The 18,759-nt window shown below is 33.9% G+C and overlaps 1 protein-coding gene across 6 annotated transcripts in view; it reads right to left on the bottom strand.

Annotated features, from left to right (window-relative positions):
- Positions 1-18,759, bottom strand: part of clu (clustered mitochondria protein homolog) — a 152,105-nt gene that overhangs the window by 106,906 nt on the left and 26,440 nt on the right. For all 6 annotated transcript variants that reach the window (XM_035371249.2, XM_035371247.2, XM_035371246.2 and 3 more), the window contains one exon: positions 17,291-17,462. In XM_035371249.2, coding sequence (XP_035227140.2) covers positions 17,291-17,462 — 172 coding nt within the window. The remainder of the gene's footprint in view (positions 1-17,290; positions 17,463-18,759) is intronic.

The following is an 18,759-nucleotide window of genomic DNA, read 5'->3' as shown; positions in this document are numbered from 1 at the left end:
CCGAATTTATCCAGGCCTTTGGGGGTGATACCGTTAACGAATGAACTGCTAGGCAATGGTTCCAGAAATTCAGGTCAAGGGATATGTCTCTTAGTGATGCACCACGCGGTGGTCGGCTACAAGCGCTGGTTGATGAGGCCCCAAGAGCAGCCATAGAGAGTCAGAGTACCCAAACATGTGGTGAGCTTGCTGCACACTTCCAGGTATCTGATGAAACTATCAGACTCCATTTGCACCACACAGAAAGGCATACAAGCTGAGCAAGTGAGTACTCCAATCACTGTCCGAGGCAAGCAAGCAACAGCATGTCACTGCTTGTTTGTCATTGCTTACTCGGTACCGTAATGCATCCATATTTGATTGAGTACTCACCAGCGATGAAAAGTTGGTCCAGTATGACACACCCAGGCATTCCAGACATTGGATGTCACCCAGTGCCTCACACTGAGTGACCTTCTTCCCACACACGTGAGATCATGTTTTGTATCTGGTGGACTAGTCACCAAGTGATGCACTACGAGCTCCTACCAGTAGGGAAAACCATCACGGCAGACCTGTACTCACAGCAGTTGGAACATGTACATCAGGCACTGATGCATAAGAGCCAGCATTAGTCAATCATTATGGTGTACTCCTCCTCCATGACAATACGAAGCCAGGGACACCATTCAGTGACTGGGCTGGGAGACTACCTTATCCACCTTACTCCCCAGATCTACTACCTTTTCCACTCCCTGGACAACCATCTTCATGGGAAATGCTTCAACATCTGGCCAGACCTTGAAAAGGGCCCTCATGGACGTCTTTTTTACTGTGATTGCATCGCACAGCTAGCCACTGGTTGGTCAATCATTAGGGCATACTCCTCCTCCATGACAATACGAAGCCAGGGACACCATCCAGTGACTGGGCTGGGAGACTACCTTATCCACCTTACTCCCCAGATCTACTACCTTTTCCAGTCCCTGGACAACCATCTTCATGGGAAATCCTTCAACATCCGGCCAGACCTTGAAAAGGGCCCTCATGGAATTCTTTGCATCCAAGACTCCTCAGTTTTACTGCGATTGCATCGCACAGCTAGCCACTGGTTGGCAAAAGGCACTGGATGCCAATGGTGATTACTTTGAAGATTAGCAGTGATTATTATTTGTTTTATGGCTTTTCTTTGACTGTCCAAAACTTTTTTGGTTACTTTGTATTTAAATGTTTTTCTTTTAATTGTTCAAAATGTCATCTTTTGTTACAATTTTTAGCTTTCTGAGCAATTACTTTCTTGCCAAGGTATTTCAGTCTCGCTAGCGAAGCCAAAATGGCAAACCTATACATCACTACTGTAATATCCTTATTCAATGCTTCAAAGGTGTTCTAACAAAAGTGCTCAGAGTTTTAAATTATTTCTTACAAGTTTTAAGTCTATTCACTAAAGTTTTATAATTTCACTTAAGTTTTAAATTCTTTGGATTATATGCTATTGTTTAAAGTTTTCATTTGAATTTTTCACTGAAGTATTTTATTATTTCACTTTCAGTTTCAATTTAAATATATTTCTCTTTATTAATTCAGAAGTCAAACAACAAAAATCAGCGTTATATTTTCCAAATATTTCACAGGACTAGTTTCAATGGTTTTACCGAACCACCATCCTCAGCTGCAAAACCGCAAATGAACATGATAGGAAATAATGATTAGATAAGATAAGAAAGCCTGACAAGAATAAGTAAGTGGCGCCATCTGTTGATGAAACCAGAACTGAAACATAATTTCTTTAAAGGCCGAAGGCAAAGATGGATTAGAATTAGGATCGTTAACTAGAACAGAAAGATTTTTTTTAATGTGAAGTGCCTCTAGAAAATCCAGTTCTCCAATGGAAGATGTTTTTTGAATAATTTTGGCAGCAGAAAAATTGAAAATGTTGAGCAACAGAAGACTTCTGAGTTTCCTTTTTTCCAACATATACCTCATGTTCCTTGACGCGAAATTTTAAGGCTCTCTTAGTTTGGCCAATGTAAATTAAACCACACTGGCAAGGAATCCTATAAATATCCCAGGAATTCATATCCGGAATGGGATGCTTGAGTATGGAACTCGAAATTTTATCGATGGGAGAATAAACGACCTGAAAGTTAAATTTCTGCACCATATGTGCAACTTTATAGCTAATTGATGGAAAGAAGGAAATGACTACAGAATTTTTATAATCTCCTAAAACAAGATAGGCCTTTTAGTGTGTTGAGATGAGAATTTTTTAACTGCTTGATTAATAATGTTGGGTGAAAAGCCCCTGTCAACAGCTATTGCTTGTAAATAATTTAGTTCTTCATCAAGGGATAGTTTGGAGGAGTAAACTTGAGCATGGAAAACATAGGAATAAAATGAAGCTAACTTTTGTTTAGTCGGATGACATGATTTAAAGCGTGGTGGAAGGTAAACCAATGAAGGTTTACAGTAAACTGTAGTACTGAAGTTGGATGTGTTTTGTGTGATCAGAATGTTGAGAAACAGAAGAGAACTGCAAGTCTCAAGTTCAAAAGTGAACTGAATAGCAGGATCAATAGAATTCATTGTTGAATAAACTTTATTTAAATGATCTTTATTACCTTCAAATAGGGTAAAAGTATAGTCTACGTAGCGGAACCATACCGGGAAGTTTAAAGCTTCAAACAATTTTGATTCATAATAATGCATGTAGATAACAGCCAGGATGGGACTGAGGGGGCTTCCCATGGCTAATCCCTCAGTTTGCTTGCAATATTTATTTTGGAAAACAAAATGTGTTTGTTTCAAACAGAGTTGAGTGAGAGAAATTAGCTCATCAATTTCGATGCAAGAGAAATGAAATTCACAAGTCTGGTTTCTAGACATCTTAATGCACCCTCCACTGGACCATTGGTGAATAATGATTTTACATCAAAAGAAACCATGAGTAAATTTCTAGGAGAAACGTTTTTAACCTTTTTTACAAACTCTATTGAATTTCTTATGGTGTAAATGTTATTGTCTAATAGAGCTGAAAATCCAAAAACTAAATATTTAGCTAATGGATACGAGGCAGTACCTAAATTTGATACAATAGGGCGGAAAGGAATACCACTTTTATGAATTTTGGGAAGAGCATATAATCTGGCACAATTTGCAACAGATGGGATAGGCGAATGTTTTAAGTTGCTTGAAATGATTTGTGAAGATTTGATCGCAGTTTTTATTTTTGACAGGTCAGAAGGTGAAGGATCTTTAGGGATTGGATTATATGGTCCTTCGTTTAAGAGTTTAGTGACACCATTGATGTAAGTGTTCTTATCCATGACGACTATCTGGCCACCTTTGTCAGCCTTTGAAATGATAATATCCGGGTTAGAATGAATTTCGCGTATTGTAGCTCTTTCTCTCGCAGTTAGATTTGGTTTCAAAGGTTTGTTATTGAATTTCACATTATGAGCGATAAGATGCCTAATTATTTCTTTCTGTGAATCTGAAACTTTACTGAACTTGAAAGCTTTTTCAATAGAAGCCAAAATCTTTGGAATCGAGGGTTTACAGGTTTGTGAGAAATTAAAATTATATTTTAGAATTCTCTCTTGTTCTTCTGATAAACTAACATTAGAAATATTAATTATTGGCTTAATGTTTACAATGGGAAGATTTTTTGAACTACTTGAACTGGAAGACTGTAAAAGAAGTTTTTCGAATTTAACTGCAAGGGTGTTTTTACGACGGTTAACTGCATTCTCAGTTCTAGAACAAGACTTTTGTTCAAGGGCAGTGAATTTTGGATATGAATTAGCGAGTTCCAGATGAAAATTATACAGCTCATGTTCAATTTTGGACAATTGTTGACATGTATCCCTTATGATGGACCGAAGCAAGGCAAGCTTGCAATTTAACAGAATTCTTGAAACACGACTGGAAGGTTTTTGATTAGATTTGATTTGAATGAAATTGGGGATCAATTTTTTACATTTACACTTAAGTAAAAAGTCAAGATGATGCAGTAATTTATCTTTATTTAAGGTACAAGATTCTAATCAGAATTTACTTTGTTTTCTCCTATCTTTGGGAAGGAGCCAGAATTGTCGAGTGAACTATTATATTAAAATACATTGAAATGGTTTATCAAATAATTCTGGATACAGAAAAGCAAGGATTTTTGTTGAAGAGAGATTACAAATGATTTTAATGTTCTTCCTCCTAACGAAGTGACATTGAAGTTGTTTGAATTCCTCTTCTTCTATGCTCGTTTTTCTTCAATTGGAGTATTGCTTGTTTGAAAAGTTTTGGTTTTAAGATTTTTAAAATTTGCTATTGCATTTATGGGATTATTTCAAATTTATTAATTATGAATTTCCATTTTTGGCTTTTGTGAAAAATTAATTCTATATTTCTTAATTTATTCAATATGTAAACACAGAGTGGCTTGTCTTTTCTTTATATACAGTACAAAGTCTATTATACGGACTCGTCGGGACTTGGCGATTCCAGATTAGGGTTTTTTCCAGATTATAGATCATCAATTTAAATCTCGTAAGATGGCATGCAGAAATTATAAAATTAAAAATATGAAACCATAATTTATGAAATAAAGAGCAATTATGATCTAAAGGGTATTAAAATTTACAAAAAAAAAAAAAAAAAAAAAAAAAAAAAAAAAAAAAGCTTAATATTTATTTGTTTACTTTATTAAACATTTGTTTCAACGCATGCATGTGTAAAGCGTGTATTACGCATAGTTGAAATTAGAAAATTGCAACCAGAAAACTATTTGACGTGTATTCGTGATATTTATAATGACGAGGAATTTGATTTAAATCATATCAAAGGAGTACATCGAGATGAAATACTACATTTACTATAAGCCGAATAAAATAAAAACATCTGCCCTGAAGATGAGGATAGTGCTGACAGATCAACTTCCAGTTTATTGCGCGCCGCAATGTCCTCCCTCCAAATCAAATTAAAGTGCCCATCTGTCAATGAGAGACGACAGAAAGATACACATAAACAGAATAGTAATAGAGAAGGGACAAAACCAGAAAATACCTTGAAAACCAAGAAAACCGAAATGTGGAAAGTTAGTATACTTTCCATATACCATACAACTTATCTATCTAGAATAACTGATGGAATTAAACCACTTTTTTGAGGGGAAGGATAAGACATCTCTTTTCAGAATTTGATGGTAAAAATAAATTTATATAATACTGCTAAGTAATAGAATGTATTAAAAGAAATAATGTGGATCAGTGATTACTAAAAAAAAAAGGTGTTACTTTTTATACAAGTTACCACTTTTAAACTTCTGAACCACTGTCACACGAAAGAAGTAGGAATAGCACTTGGTAAAACTTAATAGTATTTCACTTTAAATTCCTCAGTATTTACAAAACAGATGTAATTTATAATCGGATGAATTCAAAAAAAGCTTATCCCATACAAATAATCATGAGATTCAGAAATCTAAAATGATATCAGCATCTGTATTTACTGCCACACTTTAATACTTGGCCTAGCTTCACTGGTGCAGCAGCTCAAAGGCCTCGAATTAATTGGACAAATTAAACATATTTTGGCTTCTGCTTACAAAAATGGAACAATGTTCACCAAAAGCTGCGGAATAATGTTTTGATGTCAACCATTAAAAATACAGAACAGAAGTCAGCTCATAATTACAAAATGTTGCAAATCTTCTCAGCGTGACCACCTCTGAATGTGTTTAACATTCCTGAAAACAGAAATATCAGTAATGAACATCAGCTCTCTAAAATGGCTACCTCCATAAAAGACAAAAGTTATCTCAAACTGTTCAAGGTCATATTGGAAAAGGTTCACTGTATTTCATTCTTTTTCCTAACTGTGCATAAAATATATTAATTTTCATAATAAATTTTGTATTGGATTATCTGAAAAGTTTTGCAGTTTTTCAAATTGAAAAAAAAAACACATTTTCTTCTACTCATTTTGTTACTGCTAATATGGTACAGTGTTTTCTGCTCACACTGAACAATTCTAGCATGTGTTATGGCATAATTTGTATTTCAATGCAATGCTAAGAATACAGAATTCAAAAATTCATTTTCATCATATACTGCTCTTTAATTTTAAGGGGAAAAAATTTGATGTGTACACCACATGACTTCCTTGTACGAAATATTAAATTATACACATTTTTTCTTGCATTTTTATTGGACTAAATTAAATCTACTTCGCTGACAGTGCATAAACCACAATAGAATAAATGCATTCTTTAAAATTCACTCTATTTGTTTACCATAGCAACACACTGGTGCTAGGTTCACTTAACAGTATTATATTTCATTCATATTATAACTCACAATGCATAAAATTTATATCATTTAAAGAGTTATCTAATCGTTGCCACATGTTCTATTTCAGTTTTTCACAGATGATTGAGTATTTCTCATTCAATTTATTCAGTTCTCACTTCGCGACAAGGCAAAAATACATAAAAACTCAAAATATCTGTATTAAAATTACGAAGTAAATTTTAAACACTTATTTCCTCAAAAAAATTCCAGAAAGGATTAAGCATGATTTAATTCGCAATAATAAATGAAGGCATTATCCTTTGTTGTTGTGAAGCTACGTTTCTCAAGACTGGCAACAAATTCACTACTCTGCTGTTTCAAATGTAAACAAATATGGCGGCTATCGTAAACAAATTAGGCTTAGCCCCACCTAAACAAGTTTTAAATTGTTGAAAATTCTACAACTATAACATGCAGGTTAACTAAAGGCATAAAAACTTTAACTGCAAAATAAGAATAACATAATTCAATCATTTTTAAAGCAAAAAATGTACAATTTACAAACATATAAGAGTAGAGAAACTGAGATCACTGAACCGGGTAACAGAGTAGATATATATATAAATATATTTATATATGTTTGGCGCGGGTGATTGCAACCAAAATATGAGGTGCAGCACATTGCATTCGAAAGTGGTCAAAATGGATATTTTTGTTGAAATATGCTGCCTGAAACTTTTCACGGTTATAATACTTCCTTTATACTTCGTACAAGGAAAGTTCTTAAAAGGACGGGGTATCTTGAACCAAATGCTTTCCCCCATTTAAGAAATCACCTCCTATTTGCAAAAAAGATTCTTGCGTGCAGTTTAATGAATTCTGAGAGGGGTGCATCTATGTCACAAAAGGAAAGGAAGTGTACGGATTAGTGACTAGATTTCAAGATGCTTTTCGTCACTGAGGAAAAATTTCATATTACAGTTGTTCTGGATTGAGACTACTGGATATTACGCAGAAGGAAATGTGTAAACCTCCATTGAAGAAAATGTCATTCTTTATATTATAGGGCGTTACTTTCATTTTTATAAAATTTTTTTTGAATTTTAAATTACACTGAAAAATTATGTGTCTTTACTAAGTGCTTAAAATAATCATTTCTATCATTATATTAAATTAATGTTATGTCAAAAAATTATTTCAACTATTTGATTATTTCCTGAACAATTTAAAATTTAACCAGTCTTCATCTGTCTTTTTTTTTAACCGCTAAATATCCTTATAATTTTAAATTTGTTTTGGCATGTATAATAAAATATAGCTATATCTCTGAACTTTCTTCTATATGGGAATAATTAAAAAATAAGCGGTTAAAGCTATAGAAATTATTAAAAATTAAAGTTCAGTGGAACTGTTAAATTAAGCTCTACAGGCATAATGAAATTTTAATTTTACATAATTGTTCAGAATTTGCTTGATAACATACTATTTAAAGGGGAAACTGCAAGCTAATTAGAATATAACTGGTTTAATTAAAAATAAATTTATTTTAATGTAGACTGTTAGTACTGCAATGCCCAACTACATAAGTGTTCCTAATTTAAATTCTGTTCTTTTCCAAAATTAATGCATAATAAAAGAGAAACTCAAAATTTTTTTTTTTTTTTTTTTTTAGAATAATATATTTTAGTTTTAAAAATTAGAAAAAAAAAAAAAAAAGATTATTTAATCATGCACTGTTTTATACTGTTTATTGAAAATTAATTTCAGGTGATATACTTCAGGTGAATAACAGATTAAGTGACATAACAGAATAAATTGAAGTCATTAAAAATGTCAAATTATTTAGTATGCAAACCCATAATTGAAAACGAAAATTCCATTTGTCTAAAACTAAATTGCCAGCTAAGGGAACGTGTTCACTCGGGTATCAAAATTGGGTAATTTCTTAGTGCAAAGAGTTTTTCAAATTGAAGGGAAAACCGCTTGTTATGTACAGCGTCTGCAAAAACTGTGGGACAAAAGTTACACGATAATTAGTTGTTGTCTTCACTACTGTATTTTATTATGCTACATAATTTAGTAAATTAAGATAAATTTCCACATAATTTCAGATGCCTGGTCAGCAAAACCACGTGTGATTTTTTCTATTTCCTGTATTGTCTAAACCAGTTCGTTTGAACTCCAGACTGTCTTTGTAGCAGCTTTGACATCAACCATAGTGGCATATTTTATACGGTGGAATTTAAATTGTACGATATATTAGAGAGTATCTTTACTTGCAGTTACTCAAAAAAAGTTTATTGTCAGGTCAAGCGAATTCTATACTGACACAGTTGGATTAATTGTTTTTCCCTTTTTTATTCAAAATTTGGTAGCTATTCACTGGTTTCATTTACACCTCGGTCATTATGTTGTCGTATCAAAACTATTTCATAACTGAGTGGCCAAAGTATGCCCCCAGGAATTTGCTCTTGAACGTAGTTGCTGAGATACATGTCTAATGAATGGCAAAGGCATTCAACCACCTCAAAGGTCAAGTTTCAGAAATTCAGACGGGGAACATGTGTTGTCTTAGAACAATGATTTACACATTAGAGAGCTTTTACATCCTGTTTGCATTCTCGGAGCTCACTGGACAGGGACATTTCATAAATGCTACTCTAATCTATTCTGAACATCTTACTTCAAAATTATTTGACCGTGAAATCGAAACACTGATACGGAGGTACGTTTTAAAATAACAGTACATCAGTACATCTGGAATCTAATGGCTAGAGATAAGCCCCAGAGAGAAACACAATTAAGAAATCCTTCGCTTCTACAAAGGCAAAATCTTTCAAATTGATTGACTAGTTTTAGTGTACTTACGATTTCCAGGTTTCAGACTGAAATGGTAAAGCTATTTTTGTTTCTTTGACAAAAAATTTATATTTATATTCTTGTGATTTGTTTGAATAACAGTACTATCAAAGGAAACTTCTGTGTGTGAAGGTAAATTCATCATAAACAGATATATATGGAAATAATGACAGGCAGAACTGTTAAGAATGAACTGATAAGAATGTAAGAAAAACTGCTTGTATACAAGTACTTGGGAATTTATATTTGTTTATGGAAATGTATACCTACATAATCCATGTAGTATGTATGTCTGCATTGATATAATATGGTATAAGTGCAGATATGTACATAAAGCGGAAAGCATGCGTACCCTTAAATGGGAATAGAAGTGTAGATATGTACATAAAGCGGAAAGTATGCGTACCCTTAAATGGGAATAAAGTACATACTTACATGTACATGTACACACACAGGCAGACATATGCATTTATATATCGGGTGATCAAAAAGTCAGTATAAATTTGAAAACTTAATAAATCACGGAATAATGTAGATATAGAGGTATAAATTGACACACATACTTAGAATGACATGGGGTTTTATTAGAAAAGCAATAATCTCATCAGAAAAGCAATAATTAGCATAACAAATTAAGACAAAGCAAAGATGATGTTCTTTACAGGAAATGCTCAATATGTTCACAATCATTCCTCAACAATAGCTGTAGTCGAGGAATAATGTTGTGAACAGCACTGTAAAGCATGTCCGAAGTTTGGCGCCGGATGTTGTGTTTCAGCATCCCTAGAGATGTTGGTCGATCACAATACACTTGCGACTTTTGTGTGTTTGTCTGTGGATTTATGCATATATATATAAACATACAGATATATGTATGTGTATATATTTCATCATCAAGCTCTTGAAGTTTTTGTATTTCTTCTTCAGTCAGCCCTCTTTTCCTTTTCGACATATTGCTAGAAAAATGTCAAAATAATTCCTAGAAAACTTACGAAAATATGCAAAATTCTAAAGCAACACAAGACTCTGTTTACAATTTACAAATGAAGTTATCGCAAATTCTGTAGCTATATAACTACAAGAACGAAAAGGTAAAAACCATATCCTTAACACAAAGACCTTTGAAAGAGATAAGTGGTTAAAACCTCAGGGACATCAAATTTGACATTTCACCCCACTCTTTGAGCCTGGAAAATGGGGGGGGGGGAAGACATGGCCACTAAAGTGGACAACCCCGTCCTTTCAAACAGAAGACTCTGTGGCCACTATAATGGCCATCCCGTCCTCAAAAGGTTAAAAGGCAGCATGCCGGAAAAGGTTAACAATCCAGAATATGTTTGCGCAAGTTTTAATATAGTAAATTATTTGCTAAAATAAATAAAGCAACTCATTTTTAGAAACAGCCCATTACTGTTACTTATAGACCAAACAACACAAACAATAAGTGGATACTATACATTATTAAAAGAATAAGATCGTGAGGTAATCCAAAAGAATGCCCTTTAGTAATATTAAGAGCTGACTGCATCTTAAAAACATAATGCTTAGGTCAGGATGAGATTATAGAGGAACTATACAATATGAATTGTAGCCACCAAATCATACAATAAATTCAGAAAAATGCTGACAAAAAATGGCAGTATTAAAAGCAGAAATCTAAAAAAAAAAGCACTCAGAACTGACTAATCTTTGGAATGTCTTCCATCATGACAATGCTTGGCCCCACATTCCAATAAATGTCAGATAACCTATTGAGAAGTATGACAGATGTTTTATGTCAAACCCCATATTCACTAGAACTTGTCCTCTTGAATTTTTATCTCTTCAGGTCATTTATGGTGATTTCCTATGTTTTACCACCAATCCTCGAATTCCATATCACAGATTATGTTCTTCTTACTACATAATATGAATATTAACAAGACATAGTGCACAATAAAAATTAAGCTTTATTTCGGAACTTCGCGCACACTCCCTGACAGCCGGCCTGTCTCGCTCTGCTCCCTACGAAGAAACTTCTCCTCTAGGGGTTGCCACACTTATCGGAGGACGCAAGGCGCGCTCCTTATCGCCATCACCACAGAGTTTCCCCCCAGTTTATTTGATGGCCATTCAAAGGAACGACATCTGGTTATGAAATTATCTCAGAGGATCCATACTGCCAGGTATTTTTTTCATGATTACAAAATTAGAAAAGATCAAAATGCAGTTCAATATATAACAAGGTAATGACACATATAATAAACATGAAATAACAAAAAATATGTTGTGATATGAATTAAAAAAAAAAGGTTTTAAATTGTTATATAAGAAGCAAGTTTCTTAGGGAAGTGAACATGTCTTCCCGATCTGGTGACAGTTTGTGTTTTAGAGAGTTTGTTTGCAGATTTATTCTGCTGAACTGTCTTTATTTGTTTTCAGTTCAGGCAAATTAGAGTCCGAAAGCAAATAGGCTGGTTTCACACGGTCTATAGACACAGTAGATTTCAGACCGCTAACATCAATTGTGAAAGTTTTGTTCGTTCTAGAAAGGACTTTATGCGGACCTGTATATGGTTGGCACAGAGGTGGCTTTACTCAATCGACACGTAAGTATACGTGCGTACAAGACTTTAAGTTAGCACTTAGGTAACACTTTTCTTGGCAATGTGCAGATGTTGCTATTGGATTTGATTGTTGCATTCTATGTCGAAGATTTGTGATAAATTGAGTGTCATACGGAGATATCTTAGATGACGTTATCAAATCACTAGGCAGCTTGAGAATTGTGCCATACACCAGTTCAGCACAAGATAACTGTAGATCTTCCTTTACGGCTGTCCGAATACCAAGCATAACAACTGGTAGTGTTTCAGTCCAGTTATTGGTCTTGTGAGCCTTGAGAGAAGATTTTAAATGTCGATGAAATCGTTCAACAATGCCGTTAGACATTGGATGATAGGCTGTTGTTGCGATTCTGTTCATACCTAAAATGCGCGTAAATTCTGCAAAAAGTGCGGATCTTATTTGAGAACCTTGGTCTGTAGTTATGATCGATGGGCAGCCAAAACAAGATATACAACAGTTGAAGATGGCTCTGCAAATGGTTTCCGTTTTCATATCCGGGATGGGAATAGCTTCAGGCCATCTGGAGAATCTATCTATTAGAGTCAAAAGGTACACATTGCCTTCTGATGGAGGTAACGGTCCGACGATATCCATATGGATTTCTGAAAAACGTGCATCAGGAAAAGAGAATGTGCCCATTGGTGCTTTAGTATGCCTAGTAATTTTCGATTTTTGGCAAGATTCACAGGATTTCACCCAATTTTTGATATGACGTTTCATATCAGGCCATACATAATGAGAACAAATAAGCTTCGTAGTAGCTGCAATTCCTGGATGTGACAGATTGTGCAGATGATTAAAGATGAGTCTGCGAAAGGAATTCGGAACAAACGGACGAGGAATGTCCATTGATATGTCACAAAGAATATTACCATCAGAATATTGGCATGGTTTAAATTCAAGTTTTAAAGATGATGTGTTGTTTTTGAGAAGGTCTTGTACCTCCGGATCATGCCGTTGAGCTTCCGAAAATTTTTTAAAATCCAAAAATGGAGATTTTGTTATGGAATCAATTTCGATTCTCGAAAGAGCGTCAGCAACGACGTTTTTTGAACCTTGCACATGCCTAATATCAGTAGAGTACTGAGAAATAAAATCTAAATGGTGCAATTGTCGAGGTGAACATTTATGAGGGTTCTGTTTAAAAGCGTATATTAATGGTTTTTCATCTGTATAAATTATAAAATTTCTGCCCTCTAACATGTGTCGGAATTTCTTAATTGCAGAATAAATTGAAAATAATTCCCTATCGTACGCGGACCATTTCTGTTGACTTTTATTGAGTTTCATAGAGAAAAATGCTATAGGTTCCCATGTTTGTTGAGACAACTGCATAAGTGTGCCGCCTATTGCGACGTCTGAGGCATCTACCCAGATGCTTAGCTGGGCTCCGGGAACAGGGTGTCTCAAAAGGGTAGCCTGAGCAATGGCATTTTTGGCAGCAATAACGGCTTGTTCAGCATTCTCGTTCCAATTTAATTGTGGGGATGAATCCTGAACACGAGAATGAGATTTCTTTTTATTCATATAGCCTTCTAATAATTTTATTAAAGGAGAAAGAATATGTGCTGCTTTAGGTATGAAACATCTGTAAAAGTTAAACATGCCTAAAAATCGGCGAAGCTGAGTGAGAGTGGTAGGTTGAGGAAAATCTAAAATACATTTGACTTTGTCAGGAAGAGGTTCAATTCCGTTTTCGCTAAGGTGAAAACCTAAGAAATCAATAGACGTTTGACCAAAGGTGCATTTTGAAACATTTATGCAAAGTCCATATTCCTGAAGTTTGGAAAATAAAGCTTTCAAATGCCTGCAATGTTTCTCAGGATCTTTAGAGGCTATGAGCAAGTCATCGACGAAAGCGTAAACACCTTCTAAATCCCACATGACTTCATCTATAAAACGTTGAAAAGTCGCGGATGCATTGCATAAGCCAAATTGCATATGGGTACTTTCGAATAAACCGAATGGTGTGCATATGGCGGTTTTGTGGATGTCGGCTGAGTTAATCGGTATTTGATGGTATACCTTAATCAGGTCGACATGACTAAAAATTTTAGTACCGTGCAATGCAGCAGTAAAATCGGCTAAGCATGGAATAGTGTATTTGTCTTTTATTGTTTGCGCGTTCAATGCTCGATAATCTCCTACAGGTCTCCATTCCAGATTTCCCTTTTTTGGAACCATGTGAAGTGGGGATGCATAATTGCTGCTCGAAGGTCTCAAATGCCCCAACTGCATCATAGTTTGAAATTCTTGTTTTGCTATTTTTAAGCGATCTGCAGCTAACCGACGAGGTTTTGCAACCACAGGTGGACCTTTAGTTATGATATAATGAACGGTGTTGTGTTTAACATCACCAGGTTGGTTAGGATCTGATAATTTAGTAATTGAAGGAAATTCTTTTAAAAGTTTGTGGTATGGTGTATCACTAAACACAGTTTTTACTGAATAAACGCTTGCATTTTTCACGCAACCGACGCTTTTAAACTGAGTTTTTAAATCTTTGAGACATTTGTTTCTGAGATCAGGCACCAATTCAAAGAAATGGAGAAAATCTGCTCCAAGAATGGGTGTACTAACATTTGCTATAAGAAAAGTCCATGTAAACTGTCGTCTTAATTTGAAATCCAACAAAAGTGTTTTTTGACCATAAACATGAATAATGGAAGAATTAGCAGCGAAAAGTGTTTGTTGGGACGAATTCCGTTTTTGAGAATTATTTGCTGGAAGTAAGGACACGTCAGAGCCGGTATCAACCAAGAATGAAAGGTTTGTTCTACGGTCACGAACGAACAGGCGACGTGAAACTTGAGGCAAAGAATAAGTCGCCTCTATTCTTTGCTGGTTTCATTTTCCTGCCATGAACAAGGTTTTGTACATTTGTCTTCTCTACACTTTTTCCCAAAACGTCTATGATAACAGCAAACAGAATAATCTCTCCTTTTGGAGTTGCTTCTTTCCTTATTGTGATCTCCGCGATTTGGCAAGCGACCACGAGAAAGAGAAATGCGGCCAATACGTTAATTTTTCTATTTGTTTAAATAATTTATCCTCAAGAGACTGATCGACTGTGCGAGAAACGGCACAAGTCCCTGGGGTTGGATTTACTTCTAAAATTCTGTCAGCAATTTCCGCAGCTTTATCTACAGTTAAACTGGAAACCGCTGCCAAAATAGACTGAACAGTCGAAGGCAAACGTTGAAGGAATAATTCTAGCATTAAGTTATCAGGAACATTTAAAAATTCTGCTCGATGTTACATATTTCTAAGCAAATCTGAAGGTTTTCGAGAACTTAATTCCTCTCCAGATAATAATTGGCGAATTTCTTGCTGAGAAGATTCTCCTGAACGATTTATTAACTCAGTTTTGAGCTTTGCATATGGATCAATAGGGTCTGGTTTCATAAGTAAATCCCGTACTATTGATGCAATATCTGGAGTAAGATGAGAAACTACATAATTATATTTAGTAATGGATTCTGTGATAGGTTTGGGGGTGGCAAGAGCAAAGGTACTTTCACACATAATAAACCATAAAGATGGGTCTGATCAATTATAAACCGGAATTTGGACGGCATGAACATCAGACATTGTGCAAGGTTTTTTAAGCCAAAATAAAAGCAAAAATGTAACTAAAGAAAATGAAATTAAATGATAAGTAGAAAACAGAATTATAAAATGATCTATAATTACTACTCATCTGTGATTCGGAGGATGAAAACCGATGTAATCCATTACTTCTGGTTTGGAGATCTTGAGTGATGGCTTGCAGTCAAAACCAAAAGTGCTTGAGAACTGTTCATACGGCTTGATTTAACACAGTCCGGGTTACCATTATAGTGATTTCCTATATGTTTTACCACCAATCCTCGAATTCCATATCACAGATTGTGTTCTTCTTACTACATAATATGAATATTAACAAGACATAGTGCACAATAAAAATTAAGCTTTATTTCGGAACTTCGCGCACACTCCCTGACAGCCGGCCTGTCTCGCTCTGCTCGCTACTCATAAGAAACTTCTCCTCTAGGGGTTGCCACACTTATTGGAGGACGCAAGGCGCGCTCCTTATCACCATCACCACACATTTCAGAATTCTCTGAATGGCACAGAGTTCACTTGTTTGAGACTGTCTAACAACAATTCAATAACTTCTTTACAAAAAACTAATGATTTGTTTAAAAAAGAATTTTCTAGCTGGTTGAAAGATAGCAGAAAGTCACAAAATAAAATGGCCCTTATGTAATTCAATAAAAATGGCTTAAGATTTTCCACTGTCTCATTTGTATTTATCAAAAAACTGTAGAACTTTCAGATGGCCCAACACTTAATTCCCAATATGAAAAAAGAAGGAATTTTGAAGAACTGGAAATGACCAATTTATGAACTCTGTGATTCAACATAATTTCTCCAAAACACAGGGTAAGCAAAATTTCAATTAAGTCAGATATTACTGAAAGCTAGAGTGCTGCCTGAAAAGCATAAAGTATGGGCTGAAAATTAAATTTGTATTCTTTGTTTCCAAAGGCAATTTGAAACACATTGCAAAGATATAGCTGCTCAAAATCTTGAAGTAAGCATAGTTACTAATATGAAGCAACAAAAAATAAACCTAGGTTTTCAGGAAAAATAATTTTTAGAAACCGATCTGGCAACTCCCTTTTACTGGTTTAAATCTACATATTAAAATACTATTAAATTAAGCTCAAAATTTGATTTCATGAAGTAATTTCCTGAAAAATCATTACTGTTATTTACTCGCGCAGTTTCCACCTTAGCATAATGTGCTATTCTTGACTTTCATATGATAAAATTAGTTAAAAGGAGGATACACAAGTAAATATGGTATAGTGAACGGCAAAATAAAAATAACGTTTCTCAAAAAATTAAATACTTACATTATACACTATATTTTAATTTCACTTTGGTCAGTTTCTAAATTATAAGGGATTTTAAGACATCAAAGGCTATTTTACCGATTAAGAAAGAAACATTATGTTGCTTTAAGAAAATTATACTATAATGCACTTCTTCAAGCTATATTTTAAATTTTTCTATTCACTTTGTATATTATAACATTAAACATGTTAACTTCAACATGCAAAAATTGCAAGATAAACATGCAAGAATTGGCAGGCACTTTTCTTAAAAATTTAAACAAATTTAAAATTGCCAATCAAAAATTTTACATTTCACTTCAAAAATTGAACGCAAATGGTTATTTTAAAGCTGTGATGAAATTCTTAAAACATGGTCAGTTAATGACAAAGAAGCAATAAAACTGAATAATGAAGCTTTTATGCTTTAATAGTTCTCTACATAACATTTATGCCATAGTTTCAAGGCTTTCTTGTTAGTTCCTGTTAATATTTTAAAAGCAGGTAAAAGAAAAAAAATAGTTTCAAATTAAATAAACCTGTGAGAATTGAGAAATTTCATAAATTTAACAGCCTTTCTTACCAAAATATTACAACAAGTTATAAAATTTCAATATGAAATTAGATCTCTTTTTGCCAAAACTACCTTCATAATGATTTCTTAAAATAAAAATAAAATACCTTCTACTACTTTAATCACAGAACCATCTTTTAAGCCTTCAATAGTTTTAAGTTCAGCAAAATTGTCCATTGTAACTCCATCTAACTGGAGAGAAAAGCATGTTCTGTGACAAGTCTCCTCTCGATCCATCAACATTTGATGAATTTCTTGTACCAACTCTGTTGAACTCACCTGATAAAAAAATTACCATATGAAAAATATGTAAAAAAAATTACAGCAAAATTATAAAATATGGAAGGATTCTGTTTGAAATCATTTTATTATGCATCTTGGAAATACACATTTTTTAAATATATAAAGCAACTACAAAACTTTATTTAGTAATAAAAGTGTAAAATATATCTGAATTTACTCCTCTGCTTATTTTAATACTTTTTACACATTAAAAACTGACTTAAAAAATTCAATCTTGAAGTCACTTTTATTAAAATTCTATTATTATTTAACTTCAGAGAGTACTGTAGAATTTTTCAATGAAAAATGAACAGCATTTTTAAATTTGAGCTCTCTGACACAAACAGCAAAAATTAAATCAATCTATTTTCCCCCCTTTTCTTAAAAAAAGAAGGGACTTTTTTTTTTTTTTTTTCTTTACTGATAATACACACTCTTGGTTAAACATTCTATGGAGCTGATGTGATTCTGGCATTAAATACACACATAATAAAATCAACCTACGCACACAAATACCACACATGTTTAAAATTACAGCCAAATTTTGTGAAAATGCAATGTCAAAAACTACAAGCAAAGTATTAAAATGCAAAAAGGAAAAAAATTATCACACTTAAAAGATAAACATAGCTAGCTATGCAAGTATCCATGGGGGAAAAAATATGGGAAGTAAATGAAATATTTTCTACTAGTTTGAACAAAGAATATAAATTATCCATTTCCTAAAAACCACTAAAATGCAACATTACAATTTAAAATCAGCAGTAAATTAACATGTTATGGTATACAAACTGATCATTTACACAATTCAAGTTTTTGGTACTTTCATTATCCACACATTCGTCAAAAAAATGACAAACTAATTTATTTGCATATCTTTATATCTGTTTCAATGATGCACCTAATACTACATATTTTTTTTACATTACCTTTTTATATAAGGCATGTATACTTCTCTTTTTTCATGCAATTATTCTCCTCATGTATACAGCCACCTATATTCACTAAAAGAAAATCTTATACATAAACTCGGCATTGCACACAACCTCAGCACCAAACTCCTAAAATAAGGAGGGGAATAGAGGCATGTGATGCCTTGATTACATTTGAGACTTTAACAAAGACAATGAGAACTGCAGTATCCAGTTGGCCATCAGACTAAAATATCAAAATTATCACAGACAGAATCACGACCTAGAATCACACAGGTGAAAATGTCTAGCGAAATGGAAACTGTCTTGGGGGGTGGGATGCTATATGGCTACCTGTGTTGCCACAAATATTTTTAACAGCA

The sequence above is a fragment of the Stegodyphus dumicola genome, chromosome 4 (assembly GCF_044657685.1).
Source record: "Stegodyphus dumicola isolate Sdum_Otavi_A_Nest chromosome 4, ASM4465768v1".
In the NCBI taxonomy this organism is placed as follows: domain Eukaryota; kingdom Metazoa; phylum Arthropoda; class Arachnida; order Araneae; family Eresidae; genus Stegodyphus; species Stegodyphus dumicola.
This window is presented reverse-complemented; position numbering and strand designations above follow the sequence as displayed.